We start from the raw sequence: 19,715 nt of genomic DNA on the forward strand, positions 1-19,715 counted from the left end.
CCCCAAAAGCTTTTGCTGTGCTCGGTGCTGGGCACCCCTCGAGGCCGTCAGAGATCCTGGAGCCACCGGTCACGTTCCCTCCATCTGCCTGGGACCAGCAGCATTTGGGAAGGGGTGAAGCTGGAAATGCTCTGCCCTGTGAGCCCCTGGGCTGAGCTGCTCCCAGCTCCTCTGCTTCTCTCCCTGTTAAAGCCATGGTGGATGTAAGACGTGAGCTGGCAAGCGCTGCTGCATGCAGGGTGTTCTCCTACCTTGCTCTCCAGCAGGGCTAAAGCTGGGGCTGCTAAGCAGGGAGCCAGGGCTGGAGAAGCTGTTCTAAACCCCTAGACTGTGCTTGAATCATTTCCACACATGAGCAGCCTTGTGCTGCTATGGGGGAGCAGAGAGGGGATTATGGCTCCGTGTTTGCCATGGGACTCATGGGGACCCTCTGGCTAAGAGCAGTGCATTCAGCTGCATGCAGAGGATTTGTGCTGTGCCAGCTGGGAACCCTTTGTAGAAGTTCAATATCCAAGAAACAAGCTGAATGTGCTGGAGGAGCTCAGCAGGGCCACGGGACCGAGCACAGCCCAGCTCCCAGCACACCAGCCCTTGACCAGGCCGGCTTTTACCTACCTGGGGTAGCGGCAGCGCTTCCCAGGGCCAGCTCATTGCTGCCACAGCCCCGGCATGCACAGGTCCTGTGGCCGGAACCAGGGACAAATGCTGCTGTGACACGGGGAGCACCCTTACCTGCCCCAGGAGGCCCCCTCTGGGAGTTAACTCAGGGGTGCAGGCAGCTATCAGGACACATCAGGTCCAAACATGCCCCAGCACAGCAGCCAAGGGAGCCACAGAGCATCCCTGCATGCCCCTGCCCCTCCTGCCTGTGGACAGCCAGCCCTTCCTCTGCCCCTATGGAGCTCCACAAATCCTTTTCCTTTCTGCAACTGAGGCGATGGCCGTGAACCACAGCAAAGCCACCCCTGGGCCACCGGCCAGCCACAGCCCTGCCATCCCCAGCCACGGGTGCAGGTAAGTGTCAGCAAGACAAACACGACCATACGATTAAGCCACGTTAGGAGCAGCTGTGATTACTGGCTACCTCTGCCTGGAGCCAAGCAGCTATGGGACACTGAGGACATCCCTCCACAGCAACCCCCCAAAGGCACTTGCTGCCTCCCCCAGCCCTGCTCCCCTTCCATCCCTCACCTCTCCAAATGCGCTTTTGCTTTCCTTAGAAGATCAACGGCTTCTGCTTAAAAATAGGGTAATTAATTTCCCACCTAATTAATGCAGCTTCTTAGATCACTTTCCCCCCAGGATGCCAAAATAGATTCTCAGGACTGGAGGGAGAGGAAAGGTTGCTTTGATGAGTCACCAGGGATTGTTATTTAACTGTTTTTGTTCTGGCAGAGAAGAGCCCTTGGGATGGGAGCCCACAGCTCCGGCAGGAAAACCAGCTCATGGATCAAAGAGAAACAGGGAAGGGGCTCTCCTGGGCTCCGCAATGCCAGCGAGGTGCGTCCCGGCTCCTGGGGAAACTCCTCCCTCCCTGCCCTGAGGCCATGGCTGGGATGAGGAGGCTCCTGAGACACGTCCCAGAGGAGGTCTATAAGCAAAAGAAGCTGCTCAAAGAACTTGACATTAGTGTGGATGTGCTCCAGGGCTGGGGACAGCGATGCAGCGACCGGTGGGACAGTGGTCGCTGGACACCTACAACCAAAGAGGCTGGTTATGGGGAGCAGGGAAGCAGCAGCTCAGCATTCCCAAGGGAAGCGCGGCCCCAGCCGTCTGCGGTGCAAGGAGCCGTGCGATGCAGCGCGGTTACACCGGGAGCTCCCGCCACCAGGACAAGCGGTGACCGGGGGAGGGATGTGCTCAGCCGGGTGCAGGGGGGGAAGCAGAGCGGTGGCACCGTGCCCGCGCAGCCCCGCGGCCGTCACCCGCTGCCCAGCGCCAGCACACCCAGGGCTCGGCCCCCCGAGACCATCAACTTACTAACTACGGGCAGGGGCAGCTCAAAACCTGGCCACTTCAACATCAGGGCTGCAAGGGAAAGAGAAGGCAGGTTGGAGGACACCGGGATGCGCTCCGGCCCCTTGGTGGGAACAGAAGGTGTTGGTTAACGAGAGGCACCGGGCTGTGATCCCGCACACAGCGCCTCCGGACAGAGGAGGCAGGAGGAAGAAGAAGAAAAAGGAGGAAAAGCGGTGTTTATGGAGCTGCTGGTGCTGCGAGGAGGGGAAGGAAGGGCACGGCCAGCCGGGAGCCACCTGCGGGGAGGAGAGGCCAGGCACGGAGGGAGGCTACGGAAGGGAGGGGGGGCAGCTTCCTTCCCCCTGCATCGGCACCGCCGCTTTCCCACCGCCGGGAAAGCGCAGCCGCAGCCTCGGCATGCGACAAGCGCAGCATCAGCAGCAGCATCCTCCCCTCGAGATGCACCCGGAGGAGGGACCCAGCCCTTAAACAGTTTTAGCTGCTCCCGCTCAGCAAAAAGCTGTTTAAAGCCTCGGGGCTGAGCGCGGGCAGGCAGCGCCCGGGTATCCCCCGGCCTCTGAATGCCACGGGGATGGGGAGGGGAACACAAAAAAAAGGCATGGCAACGTGCAGCGGGCGATGCGATGGGCAGCACACAGGCACGGCAGCCGAAAAAGACACCGAGGCCCAGCTCAATGCAATAAATAAAACTTTTATTCAAACAAGAACTCAGTACAGGGCACATTTCTCTCTCTGGCTTTTAAAAAAGGGTTTTCAGCACTTTACAATCTCCATACAGGCTTCACTAGGCTGGGGTGGGGTTTCACATTCCACCCCCCCCCCCCTTCTACATTTAATCATTCAGCATGAAATATCCTGTGTTAAAAATCTTTAGCAAAAGGACATCGATGCAAGAGGGTCTTGTTACAGTCCGCCCATAGGCGAGTATAGAAAACAAAGCCGTGTCCGTGTGTGTCTATTGCCAGCAATGTCCCAGTAAACAGGCAATGTGACAGGTTGTAAAAACCACACCAGAAAAAGAAAGCGTGGACAGCTTTGCAGTGGAGACGGGCACGGGAAGGGCTCTGCACCCCAAGTGCCGAGGGGAGACCCCCGGGTGCTGCCGAACCCCCTCCCCGGCCAAGCCGGGGGTAGGGATGCGGCCCCGCACCCGCCCCAGTGCTGACGTGAGGTAACAATACCTTGCTACAAAAAATATATATATATATTTATAAAACAACCAGGAATAACCCTTCCAGGGGGGCTGCCGGCTGCGCCCCACGGCCGGTGGGACCCCAGCCCTAAAGCAGCCCTTTCCCCGGGGCGGGGGGCTCTGCGCTATCCCCTTCTCCCAAAGCCACCACAGTGGGTGGTTGGGTGGAAGCGGATGAGGCTGGGAACAGCATCCCGGGTGCGGGCATCCCGGATGCTCAGTAACAGTACGGACACCAGAGGCCATGCATATTTGTTCCAGTGTGGGAGGTTGTGTCCAGGCTCGTGCGAGGCGCTGGCAGCCCCGGAGGAGGGGTGATAGTGCATCGCTAACGGTCACAGGGGGTACAAAAAACCGGGTCCCACTAACGTGTCAACTGCATCCGGGCTGCGGCAAAGCGAGCGCGGCCCCAGCGGCAGTTTCTGCTCGGAAAAAGGCTTCAGAAACAAGGGCACTGTGAACACCGGGGGGGGGGTGGAGAAGCACCATGGTTTCCTTGAAGATCACAAGAGTTTAAAATCCAAAGGAAGTAGAGAAAGAGAAATGAGGGGGAAAGAGAAACAAAAAGAAGTGGGGAAAGAAGCAGAAAGCTCTTCCAAGCAGCCGCTAGCCAAGGTGTCCTCACACCGTTGATACCAAACTGCCACTGCCACTGCGGAACAAAGCACAGGAGACTGCCAGAGGGGCCGGGAGCACGGCACGCACCGCGAGGCAGCCCCGTGCCCGGGAGCCCAGCTCCACGGTTCAGTGCCATGGGGACCGGCACCGGAGCGGGGCAGAGAGCTCGGCCCCTGCCCATCACCACTCAGCTCACAGCCCCTGTTTGGGGTTATCCCCAGGAGTGAGACGGGGCTGCGAGGCAGAGGGGATGGGGATGGAGGAGCTGCTGGGTGGGAGAAGATGCTGGGGAATGACCCCAACCGTGTGAGCTCTCCGTGGCCCTGCTATCCAAAGGAGGCTGAGGAGGTTGACTCTCTCCGGAGGAGCATGAGCCCATGTGGGGTGCAAGGTCAGGGACACAGGGGCTGCCCCAGGACCTGCCCTCCCCTGGAGACGTTGGGTCCCTCCATGCTCGGACGAGACCTGCACCGTGTTCTCCACCACACAACCTCATCCCCACCACTGCGCATCCCCTGGGGAACCCACATGGGGACCCCCATGGGGACACGGCTCAACAGCTTCACCCAGAACCAACACAAGCAATTCCCTTTCAGGTAACGCGACAGGAAGGTGAGGTCTTACCTGCTGACCGACCTCGTCCCGTAGTCATCAAGACCCTGCGGAGAAGAGGGGAGGAAGCGTGGTGAGGGGTGGGGGACGTGGGGCTGAGCCCGTTCAGGTGCCACCGGAGGGTCACACCAACAGACCAAAGTGCATCAGGACCCAGGACCAATGCATTTGGAGCGGAAAGGGGGAGATGGAGATGATTCGAATGGGATTTAGGGAGCAGGAAGTAAAGTGGCTCCACTCTCTTCAGAGCAGGACTTTATCCAGCAAGCCAAGGGAAAGCAACAGGCAGGAGAGCCCCAGTCTGCTCTGCCCAGCCCGACTGAGGTGCACGGCTCCAGTTGCTTTTGAGATGTGAGACACTTGAGAAGGGATTGAACAAGTCACCAGTGAAACGCACTGTGGAAGGTTTCTCTGTATTAACTCCCACCAGAAACCCACAGGGTTTTGGACTATTTTCTCCTTCAGCTGCTACTGAACAGCCTGTACAGCAGGGAAGGACTGCGCTGGTCTGAGGAGCAGATGGGGACCAGGGCTGGAGCATGTACCTTGAGGACATCGCTCCTTGGGTGAGGACTTGCCCTGGGATATGACCATGGAGCAGCCCCACTTCAGGACAGAGCAGGAGTCACTGGCCATGCAGCATGGATCAGAGACCCATATTCCCATGGTCCCAGGAATGCTCCCAGTCACAAAACCCCAAATCCAGCAGCAAACCCCACTGGGAAACCCCAGCAGACATCAAGAAGTGGGGCTGCAGAAAGGACCAGATCCCACTGGATCTGCTGCCTCTCCAGAGCATCCTGCTGAAGGGTTGGGTGCTGCATGGCTGCCTCTCCCCCTCCTCATCCTCTCCCCATCTGCCAGCATGTGCCAAGTGCTCTGGGCAAGCCAACTCGGCTCCATCCTCATTGTTCTGGTGGGGAAGCCCCACTGCTCCAGTGGTTCCTGGGTAAAGCCGATCTCATCCATACGTGCATCCTCCCATCTCATTAGCTCAGAAGCCCTGAGCTCATCTTGGACACCACCAGAGCCCTGGTCAGGGTCTGCCCCAGCCCCATGCGCTCACCCCAGCATCCCCACGGGACCATCACTGGCTTGACCTGGACTGGGCCAGAGAAAACGCTTCCAGCTGCCTGTGAACAGCCTGTTTCTGGTGGGAGGCTCCCATGGAGTCAGCAAGTGTTGTCCTTTGGGGGTTTACGGTGGCATTTTGTGCCATTTGCTCCCTGTGCCTTGCCTGTTCTGCCCAGGTGACCCAAATTGGCCAAACCTCCCCATCCACTGCTCTCCCCTCCCACCGTCTCCCTGCGTCCCCCGCCCCACCTCCTCAGGAGAGATGCTCGGAAGGAGATGTGGCCCCAGGCAAGGCCCATGGATCACCAGGCAAAACCAGCCAGCTGCCCGTAAATCCCAAGGGAAACATTGCTTGTGTTCGGACTTACTGCTGTCGACCTAGTGTAAGGCTTGTAGTGGGCGGAGGGTGGTTGGCAGAGGCCACTGGAATAGTCTTTAATTGCACAACCATAGGGCATTAGGTAGTCCTACAAACAACGAACAGAGGTTGGAGAGCAGCCCTCCGTGGACCGAGAACACGCTTAACACATTTCATCCTGCTTTACAACCACCGGCGGGATGGAGAAGCTGCGGACCCCCGGGCCGGGCTCCAGCATGCACTAACGCCCCGGGGTTCGCCCAAGCATCTCCTGTGCATAAAGCATCCCTCCCGAAGTGGGAGCAGCCCCCATTGCCCCACGGGCTCACCTGGGAGAAGGCGGGCACGGCCACGCTGTACGGCCTCTGCTTGAAGGTGTTGGCACCTTGTGCCGGGAAGGCTTGGGAGGCCATGCCGTAGTCCGGCGGTGGGATGGCGATGTCGTCCTTGTCCAGCAGGTTGCCGGTGCTGCTGCTCTTCCCTTGCTGCAGGCTGGGTCGGGGGGACCAAAGCAGAGGCATCAGCACCAGGCCAGCCCAGTTTGAGACCCCCCCAGGCTGTCCGTCCACCCACACCGGCAGACCCCATGGCCAGAGACCCCCTGAGACAGCTCCTACCTGCCTGTGCTGGGAGCTATTCCTGACACGCACTGTGCCCTGGGGAAGTGGACTGTTCATAGAACCATGGAATGGGTTGGAACGAGCCTTAAAGCTCCTCCAGCTCCAACCCCTGCCACGGGCAGGGACCCCTTCCACTAGAGCAGCTTGCTCCAAGCCCCTGGCCTTGAACACTGCCAGGGATGGGGCAGCCACAGCTTCTCTGGGCACCCTGTGCCAGCGCCTCAGCACCCTCCCAGGGAAGAGCTTCTGCCTCAGAGCTCATCTCAGTCTCCTGACTGTCAGTTTAAAACCAGTCCCCTTTGTTCTATCATTACGTGCCCTTGTAAGAAATCCCTCTTCCATCATCTCCATCCCAAGCCCACAGTTCTGCCCTGGGAGGAAGTGGTGCAGCCACCCACCCAGCACAAAGCTCCTACCTCGTGTGGACCCGCTCGCTGCCATCATTGTCAAGGACCCGTGTGTAGGAGAAAGGAAACCAGCCCCTCCTGGAAAGCAAAGGCAGGGATGAAGCCAAACCCACGTTTACACACGGAGAAGCCAGCAGAGGCTGCAGCCGGCGCGCGGCGGTTCCCAAGGACAGCCCTGGCACTCACAGCTTTGTTTTCTCACTCTCCCCATAGTGCCAGCCGTCCCGCGCCTCGGGCACCAGCAGCGTGATGAGATCGCCCTCCTTGAAGCTCAGGAGGGTGCTGTTATCTCCGGCAGCGTGAGAGAAAATGGCCTGCACCCTCGTCCTGCCGTTCCTCTCGAGCCCTGCGGCCATGGAGCTGGACCGTGGCAGTGTCTTGTTTTCAGCTGGTGGGAGACAGAGACCAATGAGCACCTCCAAGTCCTCCACGCTGGGGCCATACCCAGGCACAGCCCAGTGGGACCAGGGGCAGGACAAGCCTGCTTATCAGGGGTCCCTAACCCTGCCTAGCTCACCCATGTGCCAATATAACCTTCACTTTCCCACCCTCATCCCAGGCAGGATGAAGCCACCGCTCCTGGCATCTCCCCCACCAGCCACGGGTGCTCCCTGGGCCATATCCCTCAGTAGAGTCCAGCTCTGCTCGTTTCCCACCCCCGGCTGCAGAGGCGCAAGCAGCGCTATGCCGGAGGGATGCTGCCGGTCTCTGCCCCAGCACCAGCAGCATCCCCATGGGGCACGGAGGGAGCCTCACCTGAGGCGTAGCTGTTTTTCGGTGGCACGTTTTTGCGAACTGGGAGTGTGTTGGAGTAAGAGTCACTCAGCTGCTTCTGAGGCTGGGGAGGAGATAAAGATTTGGGCTGTGCTGGCTTCATCTCAGACCAGTGGTTGTACCCGTCACTGTCTGGGCCTGAGACTCCGTTCATCACCGGCATGGCCTCCTGCGCCGACATGCGCTACGGAGAGAGGAAGAGGAGGGGGGGAAGATGGGGAACGGCTTCATTAGGGCATCCCACTGCAGCTCCCGCAGCGGGAGGGGGTGCACAGCAACCAGAGCTTCAGGCTGGTGCGCTCAGCTCCCACCTGAGACAAACTGCTCTGGGGGAGCAGGGGGGTCACCTCGGTGGTGCCTGACTGCCCCAAGCTGACCTGCACCTGATAAACCCCTCCTGGGCTCAGCTCATGCCTCCCCATTGGGGGACCCTTTTCCTGCCATGGGTCACTCCCAGCGGTTACTGGGGTATCTCGGTTCAGCCCCACAGCTCTGGGACCACCCTGACCAGGCGAGTCCAGCTCATGGGTTCCCCAGTTCACCCCCCCCAAGAGCCTCTGCAGCCCCTGCCCCTCTGAAAGCAGGATGGGATGGGGACAGGCTGCCCATTCCCATGCCAGGCTCCTTCCCACATCCCAGGGCAGCACATGCATGGAGCTGCCCATCCCTGCACATCAATGGCAGTCCACCAAGAGGCAACTTGCTGAGGACAACGGTGACACTGGCCCGGGCTCGTCCCTCCAGCTTTGCTCAGAAGGGCAGCACAGCTTCCACCACGGAGATACTTACTCCTACAAAAGGTGCCAGCTCCGGGGGGACAGGGAGAGGTTTGGCACCAGGGATGGGGTCAGAGATGATGAGGTTGGATTTGGATGTAGACAGAGGGCTGGGCATAATGGTGCCATTGCTGCTGGCAGCCATCTGCTGCATCAGTTGGATAGCGCGGTCCGGGATCTTGTTGGGATCCGAGCAGGACTGCTGCCACAGCGGCAGCTTCTGTGTCAGCATCTCCTTCCCCTGCAACAGAGAAACGAGGCGTGAGGGCACAGGAGCTGGCCTGATCCTGGCCACGAGACTGATCGGCTCCTCTATGCATGGCATGGGTGTGATAACAACAGGGACTTACCACTTCCAGGCTCTGCCAGCAGCTGGGCCAGGAAGGTGGCATGAAAAATGGCAAGGAGGGAAGGAAAAGGTCATTTATCTCCCCAGCTTATTCTGATGTATCCTGCATGGGGCAGCTCTCAGCCACCGGGCTCCTCGTGGAACAGCATCAATGGACCGAGCAGGGACATAACCCTGCCCGAAGGCCTGACAGGGCTCAGCCTGTGCTCTGTGCTGTCACCCATACCCCAGGGAATGAGCTTCTCATTTAGGGCTGTTCAGCTCTGGCAGTCCCTGGCCCTGGCACCCTGCAGCTGAACCCCTGTTCCCTGGCCCTGGGGCAGAGGCTGACCCGATGCCTCTGACTGACCTCTCAACTGGTCTCATCGGGGCACAACCTGGTCCCCATGGATCCAAACATCAATTCGGAGGTCCCGGAGCGTTTCCGCACTGGCCCCAGAGAGGCACAGCCCCATCACCCAGCCACTGAGCACCCCCCGGAGCCGCAGCAGTGGAGCGGGGGCCAGGCTGGAGCGGGGCCAGGCGCCCACCTCGTGCATACACCCCCCGTGCTCGGGGTGAGCCGCCCGCAACGTCCCCCCTGCACCATCACCCTCCACGTGCTGCTGCCGCTGCAGGGAGCTGCGGGGTTCACCGTGCTGCAGCCACGCTGCGGGTCGCAGCACCCTCGTGCCTGCTGATCCCCCCACTCCCAGGGGGGACGCTCCCCTCTCTGCTCCACAGGAGGAGTTCACATGTGCCAAGCATGCATCCAGCCCGCAGCGCGAGGAGCGCGCTGACTAATCCAAACTCCTGCTCCGTGGTGCCAAGCGCGGTGGTGACAGATGGATGCTGTGAGCAACGGGGGGTGGCGGTGGGGAACAACCAGAACAACGGGAGCATGAGGCTGCAGGAGCAGCGCTGGCGTTCCCAGCCCTCATCCGCACAGATTCTGCTCTGCATCAGTGCAGGGAGCCGCTGCTCCCCAGGCTGGCTGGCAGCAGCTCCAGCCCCTGGCTCAGGAGATGTGGGATGCCAGGAACAGGCAGGAGCGGGTTTGGAGCAGTTTAATCTCTGGTTTAATCCCCACCTTGGTAAGGCCAGGAGGTAAGGCACAGGTTGAGCAGGCAGGCAGCACTGCCTGACTCAAGCAGGAGCGGTGCTGCTTTACATTTCTTCTGCTTTTACAGGTCATGGAATCACAGAATGGTTTGGGTTTGAAGGGACCCTAAAGATCATTTAGTTCCAATCTGTTTGGGACAATGAGCTGAAGCAGGAGAAACCTGACTGGCCTTTGCCAGGACAGAGCCCTCACACCTCAGTGACCACAACATGCAGGAGGGGTGAACTCAGCCCCATTCACCTACCACAGGTTCTCCTGCATAGGTGAAGTTGTGTCACAGAGGGACCGGACTGCTGGGGTGAGCCAAATGCACAATACACTGCCAGGACCTGCCATCACCACTCAAGCAAACCAGTGCCAGTCTCATCGACCTCCTGCAGCCAGAAGCCCCTTTTGAGATGCAGAGCAGCCCCAAAGGGAGACGTGCCCCCTTGTTCTGAGGAGGGTGAAGTCCTTCATCTCCCAGTCCAGAACACATGCGTCTCCCAGGGCACCCTGTCTGTGGGTCACCCACTGGTGTATTCCTTTCCCTCTGCACCAGCTGCAGCTTTCGGGATATCAGCCTGTTCTATAGGCAACAGGAGCATCCACCTGGGACCTGCAGCCCTGCAACTGCAGGAGCATGGCATCAGAGTGGCATCTCCAGTGGGACTGACTCACCTTGGCATGGTAGGTGATCGCACTCTTGGCTACTGCACACTGTTTCTCCACCAGGAAGCAGAACCGTCTCCTCTCTTCCGTGAGAGCTGTCTTATAGCCATCAGAGACGTAGTTTTCCAGCTCACCTTGCTTGTTGCTGATGGCTTCGATGTACTAGAACAGAAAGAGGAGCACAGGGGTGGCTGCCTTCATTATTTTGGTAGTTTTCCTCTCCGTGGGCAGGGCAGGGATCACAGAACGGTTGGGGTTGGGAAGGACTTTAAAGCTCATCCAGTTCCAGCCCCCTTCCACGGGCTGGAGCCGGTGCCAGTGCAGCAGCATCCCCTGGAGAGGGGTCAGCAGCGCAGCAGGCAGGGTGCTTGCAGGGTGCTCGCGGGGTGCTCGCGGGGTGCTCGCAGGACCCCCCCGCACAGGACACGCACACGTGTGCCTCCAACCCGCCTTTACTCACCAGAACCCCCCCACGCAGAGGCGCTGACTCAGCACGTGGGCTGGGAGCCGGGACGAGCTGTACCGGGAGCAGCCGCCTGCTCACCAAGCGGGCCCCGGAGCCGTGCCCGGGCGCTGGGGGGGGGTGCCCGCATCACCCGGGCTGGCAACGGACCCCAGCGCTCATCCCCGCAGGGCACAAAGCACCGCGGCACCCAGGCTGAACACCGCCAGCGCCTGCTCTGCTGCTGCTGCCCATCAGTGCCTCTGAGGATGGGGCAGGACCGCGCTGCTGAGAGCTGGGGACCACAGGGGGACAGCACTGAACCCCTCCAAGGCACAACCATCGCCAGCACCGAACTGGCTGTGACCACCCAGCCACAGGGTAGGCGGTGCTGGGGACACCAGGACAGCGCCAGGGCAGGGCTGCCTGCTGGCACAGCACCGCCGTGCCCGGTCACAAGCAGCACCGGGCCACCGGAGCAGCCGTTCCTTGACGCTGCACCCCGGGGCTGTGCAGACACCGGGCCCCTGCCAGCGCCTGCAGCAGCGGGAGGCTCCTCTGCTGGCACAGGCTCGGGCTCCACCGATGTGACTTGTGCCAGCACGGCTGTGCCACAGAGGCTTTGCCAGCGCCGTATGGAGCATGGAGGCAGCACATGGGGCTGGGATAACTCAGACACACAGGCTGTCCCATGCGATGCAAACGTGGCACATGGAAGGGCTTCAGAGCAATGCCTGGGACCGCAGGGCTGCTGCTCGGCCCCACCATCAGCATCCCTGAGCACAGAGGGCATGAAATGCCCCCAGCTCCCTGACCCAGCCACTTTCTCCTCTCTCAATCCTCTTGGGATGCACCCAGCTCCTCTGCAAGGAGCCTCCACCCCTGTAGCACTGTGAGAGCAGCCACCGAACCTCTAAGAGGAGCATCTCCCTCACTCATCACTGTCCTGCCCTCCAACACTCCTTGCCACCAGCTCTTCCCCAGGACACTGAGAAGCCACAACCAACCACACAGCTCAGGCAGTGCTAAACCTGCTTCAGGAAGTCTGAGCTTCCCTAAGAAAGGAATTAACTGGAAATTCAGGGTCCAAAGCAGCTTTAGCTCTTCCTTCATGTTTAACAGTTATTTTTAGCATGTTACAATATTTATCAGCAGGCACATGAACTAGAACAAACCTCAACAAAAGCAGTAAGATTAAATGACATCCCAGACTTCAAAGGGGGCTTTAGTTCAGAGCTGGACCTTCTGCTGCTCCAACCCTGCTCAGAGCATCCTCCCAAGAGCAAACCCCATGTAGAACTTGTACTGCACCCAGTGGGTTTTGGGTCTCCCCACATTCATCAACATGGATGGGGAAAAGGGGGTATAACTGAGAAATGGGTAAAAACTCCTGTTTCAAGGAGTAATTTTTTTCCCCAAATGAAAAAATCCGGTGCAAACACCTGCATTTAGGAACAGAAATAAATGAAGGTGACTGAGCTGACAGCACTGGGTGCAGGAGCAGAAATAACGGAGGTATTTGCATCACCCCCAAGCGAAGCCGCAGGGAGAGCCCAGCTGGATGGGGACTGGCAGGGACACAGGGGAGGGCACTGGGAAAGGCAGCAGGCACAGAGGCACCGGGGCCAGCATGGCGCAGGGAAGAGGCAGCAGCAGCCCCGGGCACATGCTGGCGGGTGGGAGCAGGCGGCTGTGGGAGGATGCGAGCAGGGAAAGCATCATTCCCTGGAGTGGGCTCAGGACCCAGCACACCGCCTCCTCCCGGGTATTATTAGCCCCGGGAATAGTACAAGGACAGAGCCCAGAGGCGTCAGCAGTGGTGATGGGAGCCAGGAGAGAAAGATGCTCCAGCGCCAGCCCAGAGAGCTGCAGCTCCCCCCAGGTCCAGTGCCGCAACCCCTCTATCGCAGTTCGGTATGGACCAAACCCCACTATCCCCACATGCCTGCACCACAGGTAGTTCCTGACGAAGTCCCCTTCCCTTCTCTCCGGAGGGAAGTGGCGGGATGATGCTCCCCATCCTGCAGAGCCCAGATTCTGGAAGGAAAGCACAACCCTCACAGCACCTGAAACAGGAGCGCTGGAGCAATGCGGACCTGGACACCCTAAACTCATCTTGCTTAATTTCCTAAGTGGGCCATCAAGAACGAGAAGGTGAGGAGTGAAATGAGTCCACCTCCAGCTAATGAGCTCAGTAGCACAAGGACCATAGCACCATGATTCAGGATAACAACCCCCTGAGCAGCAATGGCCCAGGTACAGTGGGTAGGCTCTTGGCCTGAGCACATCATACACTGCAACACAGGGGAAATTCTCCTTCATCTTAGCAATGTTAGGTTTTTAATAGTGATTTACATATGCAAATTAAAGCCTTATTTACATCCCTAATTTAAATCTTGTTTTGTAAGTATATTTTAAATTATTTCACTACAGAAAAGCTTGTCTTAATGCCTGCAGCCAGTTAGAACATGTCGATTGCAAGCAGAGAGCCTGTGCTCTAAACTTAGTATTCTCAGCACTTTATATACTTCATGGAAATATGCTCGATGTGCCATTGATTTATTCAAGCCTGGTTTACACATTATTACATTACAAAATGGCGAGCCACACTCCTCGCTCACGAGACAGCTTTCATTTTGGATCTGCTCAAAATGACAATGGGCTTTCAAATAATGCACAGTAAATAAAAACCTGGCTAAATAGGCCAGATGCACAGGAAAAAAGCGCAACACGCAGAGCACGGTCTAAGATCTCACTACTCTGTGCTAAGGAGAAGCACTGCCTTTAACCAGCAAGCAGTGCTTTACCTGCAGCCTGGTGCCCATTGGGCTCACTGCTGCTGCTCAGGTCTCCTTTCCCCCTGGTACGGGGGGGATCTGGATCCAGCCTGCATTTTGAACCCCCAAAACCCCACATTTCTCAGCTTGGCACGACCTGACAAGCAGTGGAAGGAAGGTGCCTCCCCGCTGGTGTCTTCAGGCTCCGTGGCTCAGCAGCATCTTCTCCAAGACCTCACCAACAAGCACTCAAGCTCAAGCACTGCCTTTAAATTCAGACCGTGGTTTAGGCTGTCTAACAACTAACTTCAAAGGCAGATTTTCAGTTTCACCTAAATAAAAGCCCCAGTTTAAAGGAGGAAACGAAACCCCATTTGTGACCGGAGCACTTGAGGGGCAGGAGCCAGCCGGGGCTGTGCTCGCAGTGCTCACGGCCGTGCCAGAAGCCGGAGCACGTGCCAGAGCCACCCAATAGCTCCAGAAACCTTTTTCTGGGTTTCTAGGCTGGAGAAACCTCAGATAACTCCCCCGTGCCCCCCCGAACACAGCACTTCCAGTGCACCGGGAGCCGCTGACCTAATTAGCAATGTCAGTGTGCGGCAGCGCCGGGCAAGGGGCTTGGTTTAAGAGGCTGCCGCAGCTCAGGATCTGCTGCAGGCAGAGCGATGGCTCCTGCCCGGCCCGGGGAAGCTGCAATCCCAAGGCAGGAGCCTGGTCCCAGCACGCAGGGAGCCTCGGTGGTGGTGGCTCAAGCAGGGACGCGCTGATGGGTGATGAGCGATGCTGGAGCAAAGCTTGGCCATGCTGAGTGCCCCCATAGCCAGGCAATGCCCACGCTGAAACCAGATCAAGTTACCTAACGGGTCAGACAGCACATTAGGGACAAGGAAACATGAAAGAGGAAAGAAGATGCTGCAAAGTCCCAGCTCAAGCAGCAGCTGTCACCCCCAGCACAGAAAAGCCAGGGCACACAATGGCCCTGCTGCTTACACCGACATCCTCTCGCCACCACTGCAAAGCTGACAGCTAAAGGTGTGTGAGGATTGGAAAACAGCTGAGAAATGTCAAGACCTGGGTCCTTTTCAAGTGCACATGGCAATCGGTGTAGTTAGTGCCGGTGAAACGGCAACATCATCCCTGAGCTTCAGTCAAGCTCTCTATAACCACCCTTCCTACTGGAAAAAATTAGTTCAAACTGTTCTATCTAAGCCAGGAATGTGCAAACGAGTCAGGAACAGGAGCCAAGGGCACTGCCAATCACCATGAACACAACTGTGGAAATCGTCCTTACATGCATTTACCAACCAGGAGATGCCTCTGTCACAGCCGGTAATGCAGGCTGAGGGAAGGACCAGCCACAGGGACAAGAGGGAAGCAGCAGCAGGCAGCAAAGCCACCTTCCAGGGGTCACCAGCCAGCAAAGCCACCTTCCAGGGGTCACCAGCCAGCAAAGCAATGAGCTGTGAGACCAGAAAGGCAGTAACACAGGATCACACGGTGGGAGATGCAGAGCAGGAAGGGGACTGCGCCTCTGTAGCAGCCCCAAACACAGCTCTGGTCCCATGGAGGGACAAGGAAAAAAGGGGAAGGGAGAGGACTGTGGGCTGTGCTGGACCGCTGTGGCAGGCTGGAATAGCTGCAAGGAGTAAACACCAAGAGAAGGGAGGATTTATTTAAGGAACTACAAGGGAGAATAACTGGAAAGTCCTGGGATAAAATAAGAAAGAAGTTAGGCTGATTAACAGAGGGAGAGCATCTAAGCTGTTGAGTAGTCTCTCAAGGAAAAACAGCTGAAACTATCACAGCATATAGCCAAACTGAGGAAGACACTGAGCGTGGGGATCCTCAGCTCCAGTAGCTCCTGGGGAAGGATGCAGCTTCTCCTTATTCCCAGAATTCACTCCTTGCATGGAAGCTGGTGGACCCTGGCGCAGCCTTGGGGAGATGCCATTCCCTCCTTGCTCCCTCCAGCCTCCAGCATCACCCAAGTGTGTTACAGATGGAGAGGGAAGTTGGTCAGTTTGTTTAGCTGGACACAGCGATACCCAGTGATGGATTCAAGCCCTGGGATGTCATTGGCTCTTCCCAGCAGAGCACAGCTGGGAAGGAGACCAAATTGTGATAGTAGTAAGGCAAATAAAGCATCAGACACAACCGACATCTCCAGACAGCGAAGGTCTTTCAGTGCCAGCACTGTGGTACCCACCATCCTGGACTGCCCCAGCTCCATCACCCCGCAGCCAAGCCCCTCCCCGGGATGCTGCGGATGCTGCTGCACTGATGGGTGTCAGAGGTGAAACCAGACTCAGAGCAGCTCCCAGGGAGCACTGCCCTGCTCCAAGGATGCCAGCCTGCCTTTGCTCCCCTGGGAAGGGCTGTCTCTCCTCGTTACGCTGCCTGTCTCACACATCTGCTCATCAGGGCATCAGCCGGAGCCTTCCTGCACCGTTCCTGCAAAATGCCATCCACGCACACATGTGATATTACATAAAACAGAGCAAAACAGCAGGCGAGCGCTCTCCCAGCCGGCTGTGCGGGGGTTTCAGGATCAGCTGCTTAAGCTGTTCCTCGATACAGGGACACCCTGATCAGCGATGCACAAGGCTGGGTACCAAAATGCTCCTCAGACATGGCCCTGACCTGCACAGGGACCCGCAGACCAGCTTCCAGAAGAGGCATTTGAGGCATTTCAGTCCAGACAAGTTTAAGACTTCCCCTCCCTGCAACCCTGACTGCATTTGCTGGGTTTGGACACGCATCCTAATGCAGAGTTACCTGGAGCCACCGAGCTTTTACACAGTTCTTCCCTATTTGACTTTCACATAAGCCCTCATAACCTGGTTTGTGCAAACTCCTTGTCAGTTAGAGCTGCTTGACCTCTACCTAAAATTATTTCTCCTGATGGGAATCTCAAATGGGGTTTCAATTACAAAAGCCTATTACCCCCCCCCCCCCCAAGTTATTTGGCACAGTGGTATTTAACGCGTAAAATATTCTCATAGGAATAGGTGTGGACAAAGACAAACCTGGCAGGAGCTGAGCTCAGTGTCCACAACCCATGACCCAGGTTGTGCAGGGCTGGGAAGAAGAGGGAGCTCCCTCTGCCCCCCCCGGGAGTTACCAATGCAGCTGCTGAACCGGCATGGATGTGCCAAATCCCTTTTGGCCGGGTCAGGCACAGCCTTTCACCGCAAACAGCCACGTTCAGCTTTGCTCTTTAGGATGAATTACAGCCAGCTTCGTCTCAGGCTGATGGAGAAATCCAATTGTTCATAGAGCTAATATGATTTGATAAATAGTTTGAACCAACATAACTTCATTGTTGGGCTGCTGATTCAATCAAGGTCCTAAACCCATCGTGACCTTGATTTCACAGCTTGATCACAAGCAGCGTTTAATGAAATTACAGCAGTTTAGCTTCCTTGGTGACTGTTTCACCTGAATATTGGTTTTATTCTTCTCCATAAAAGACATGAAGTGAATGGCATTAGTTTATTCTCCCAGTTCTCAACACAGGTCAAAAAACCCCTCAGTAACTACATAACTAAGATGAGACATTGGAGGCAGTTTGGTGCCTCAGCTTTCATTCCTCGTGTTTAACAAAAGCTCAGGACTGATTCATAAGGAACAAAAAGCCCAGCTTTATTGTGACATTCAGCACTAACAACCCACAACCACAGCATCTCTTTTGACCATGACAGACAAAGCTTTGGAGATGGAAAATTGCTCCTGCAGCCTAATTGCACTCTGAGCTGCTTTTAAGCTACGTGAGTTGTCTTCACAGCAAACCACAATGTGTTTTACATCCCCAACCATTTTAATCCCATCCTCACCTATTAAACTCCACAAAACAAGCACAAGAAACAGTGGCGAGATGATGCGAGACCTGCAGACAAACCTGGATCAGCTCTCGCCATGCAAAAAGTGACTGATGCAGCTCAAGAGATGCTTCCTGCAAGCATCCGTGAGCATCACGCTGCTGCCTGCCTCCAAGCAGACCTCAATCCCTACGTTCCCAAAACTACTGCCCAAAAGCCACAAGAGAGTCAGTTATGTGCAGTGCCTGCTGAATATCAGCATTTATTTCTGCTTTACAAAGAGGGATAATCTAAACTGAAGTCACAGGTAAGAGGTTTGGGCTGATCCGTTGGGTTTTCGGATCACTCTAGCAGAGCATGGAGACAAACCACGCTGGTACCTGGCTCAGGTGAGGGCTGTCCTCTGCCCCCAGCAAATCAGAGCCTGAGCAAATCTCTCACCTCAGCAGTGAGGGGATGTTACAGAAACCACATCCTGGAGCTCTGGACAGCTCTGCCTCTCCCACCAGGCTCATCTCACTGGCAATGACAAGATGCGGTCACTTAACAAGTGGTGAAAAGGCAGAAAGGAGCAGTTCTGCTTCCTGCAGCATTAAATACAGAGAGGGATGATGACAGAGCATCAGACTCCTGGCTGCCGCCTGCTACAGGAGCTTAAGTGGATGAGTCTCCAAAAGCAGAGTAAGATGCTATTGCCTCCTGCAAGATGATGACTGATGCAGCTACCAGGACGCTTCCATCCACAGCAGCTTCCCCCATTACGAGACAAGTCATCTGCAACAGCCCATTAGGAGAGCTGCATCCAGTTGCTGCTCATCAGTCTGTGGTCCCCAGGCACCAGCCTGATGAAGTCTTCAGCTTCCTGCAAGCATCACCAGGTGCCTCCAGCAGCCTGCTTGGAGGTTGCTGGGGTTTTACAAGCCAGCTGCAGGGCCAGCTAAGCAAACTGAGCCCCATGAGGAAGGATTCTGTGGAGCAAAGCCCCTCCAGGTGCTCCTGGTTCACTAAGCCTGGTTTCACTAAGCCCCGCATGAGGCTCCCAAGGTAGCTCCAGGCTGGACCCATCCTTGCAGCAATACCCCACTCTGACACCCTGGTAAAGGTAACAACAGCATCAAGGGTGGCCCCAAATCACCTCTTTTCCTGTTGAAAGGGAATACCAGCACTGCAGCAGCCGCAAAGAGAGGGAAAACTGCTCTCTCGGCTGAATTCAGCCATTTAACTTCATGTTTTGATCTAGGTTGGAAAAAAAAGCAGAGCGCAGTTGAGCAGTCTCATAGCTCTTTAAGCTCAAAAGCCATCATAAGGCTTTTTGAGAGATAAGCGCTTCCTAAATACTTACTGCTGAAAGATTAAGAGAATGAAAGCCTGATCCTGTTTCCCTGCCCAAAGCTCCTGTGCTAACAGGACTACCCCATCCCCACCGCATCCCAGCGGGAGGATCAAGCCACCGCTCCTCTCTCACTGCATAAAGCCGATCACTGGGATGGATTTTCTCCTCCTCCGACTCCGGGTGTGGGTTGGGGATCCCGGCACGGCAGCAGCCCGGGGCGGGGGTTTGGCAGGAGAGGGGTGGCTCTGGCAGCGGCTCTGCTCTGTTGTCCCTATCAGCACTTTCCCAGTTTGGGGGTAACAAAGGTCTGATCCCCGCGCTCCCCACGCTGCGCCTTTTCCTGCTCAGCAGCAACCCAGAGCAAGGGCTGCTGCAGCCGCTGCTGCCCAGGAGCGGTTTGAGCTGCTCAGCTCCCTGCAGCGGGGCACGGCACCAACCTGCGCACACCGGCACCTCCTGCCCAGCGCAGCTCAGAGCAGCGCCAGGGCTGGGAACAACCACGAGCTCCACGCCACACGCGGTGCCTCACCGCGGGAGCTGCACGCCGAGCCGGGGCGGGGGACGGCGGCTGCGTTGTTCTCCAGGGCTCGCTCTGATTCACGCTGCCAAGACAATGACTGATTCCCCAGGTTCTAGTGCAATTAATGTCACTTCCCCAGCACAACCTTTGTGGTAGCTATCTGCTGATGGCTTTAAATGCCACCCTGTACGCAGCCCCCACGAGGGAAGTGCCAGCGACATTCAGAGCCCCTTCAGCAGGCACGGATCACTGACACGTTACCAGCCTGTGGCATCCAAAGTCACAGGTCCCGGTCCCAGCAAAGTGCATGCT

The 19,715-nt window shown here is 57.1% G+C and overlaps 2 protein-coding genes across 11 annotated transcripts in view; one reads left to right on the forward strand and one right to left on the reverse strand.

Moving 5' to 3' along the window:
• The window catches only part of BAIAP2 (BAR/IMD domain containing adaptor protein 2), a 43,080-nt gene that overhangs the window by 1,974 nt on the left and 21,391 nt on the right, over nucleotides 1-19,715 (reverse strand). Inside the window, exons 7-16 of one of the 10 annotated variants that reach the window (XM_062624347.1) lie at nucleotides 10,523-10,675; nucleotides 8,425-8,652; nucleotides 7,618-7,819; nucleotides 7,048-7,249; nucleotides 6,871-6,939; nucleotides 6,164-6,326; nucleotides 5,845-5,943; nucleotides 4,415-4,449; nucleotides 1,981-2,028; nucleotides 1,366-1,591 (exon numbers count right to left, since the gene is read on the reverse strand). In XM_062624347.1, coding sequence (XP_062480331.1) covers nucleotides 2,001-2,028; nucleotides 4,415-4,449; nucleotides 5,845-5,943; nucleotides 6,164-6,326; nucleotides 6,871-6,939; nucleotides 7,048-7,249; nucleotides 7,618-7,819; nucleotides 8,425-8,652; nucleotides 10,523-10,675 — 1,179 coding nt within the window. In that variant the 3' untranslated portion in view covers nucleotides 1,366-1,591; nucleotides 1,981-2,000. Of the gene's footprint in view, nucleotides 1-1,365; nucleotides 1,592-1,980; nucleotides 2,029-2,651; nucleotides 3,825-4,414; nucleotides 4,450-5,844; nucleotides 5,944-6,163; nucleotides 6,327-6,870; nucleotides 6,940-7,047; nucleotides 7,250-7,617; nucleotides 7,820-8,424; nucleotides 8,653-10,522; nucleotides 10,676-19,715 lie in introns of those variants that run through there. The other 9 variants (XM_062624346.1, XM_062624352.1, XM_062624345.1 and 6 more) reach the window with 9 other exon arrangements.
• Nucleotides 21-2,687, forward strand: LOC134166589 (uncharacterized). The gene is made up of 3 exons (XM_062624354.1): nucleotides 21-1,014; nucleotides 1,396-1,500; nucleotides 1,647-2,687. Exons 1-3 carry the CDS (start codon nucleotides 848-850, stop codon nucleotides 1,981-1,983), a joined length of 609 nt encoding a protein of 202 aa, XP_062480338.1. The 5' UTR covers nucleotides 21-847; the 3' UTR covers nucleotides 1,984-2,687.

Source organism: Pezoporus occidentalis, unplaced genomic scaffold (genome assembly GCF_034315485.1).
Source record: "Pezoporus occidentalis ecotype Australia unplaced genomic scaffold, CSIRO_AGI_Poc_V1 ctg266, whole genome shotgun sequence".
In the NCBI taxonomy this organism is placed as follows: domain Eukaryota; kingdom Metazoa; phylum Chordata; class Aves; order Psittaciformes; family Psittacidae; genus Pezoporus; species Pezoporus occidentalis.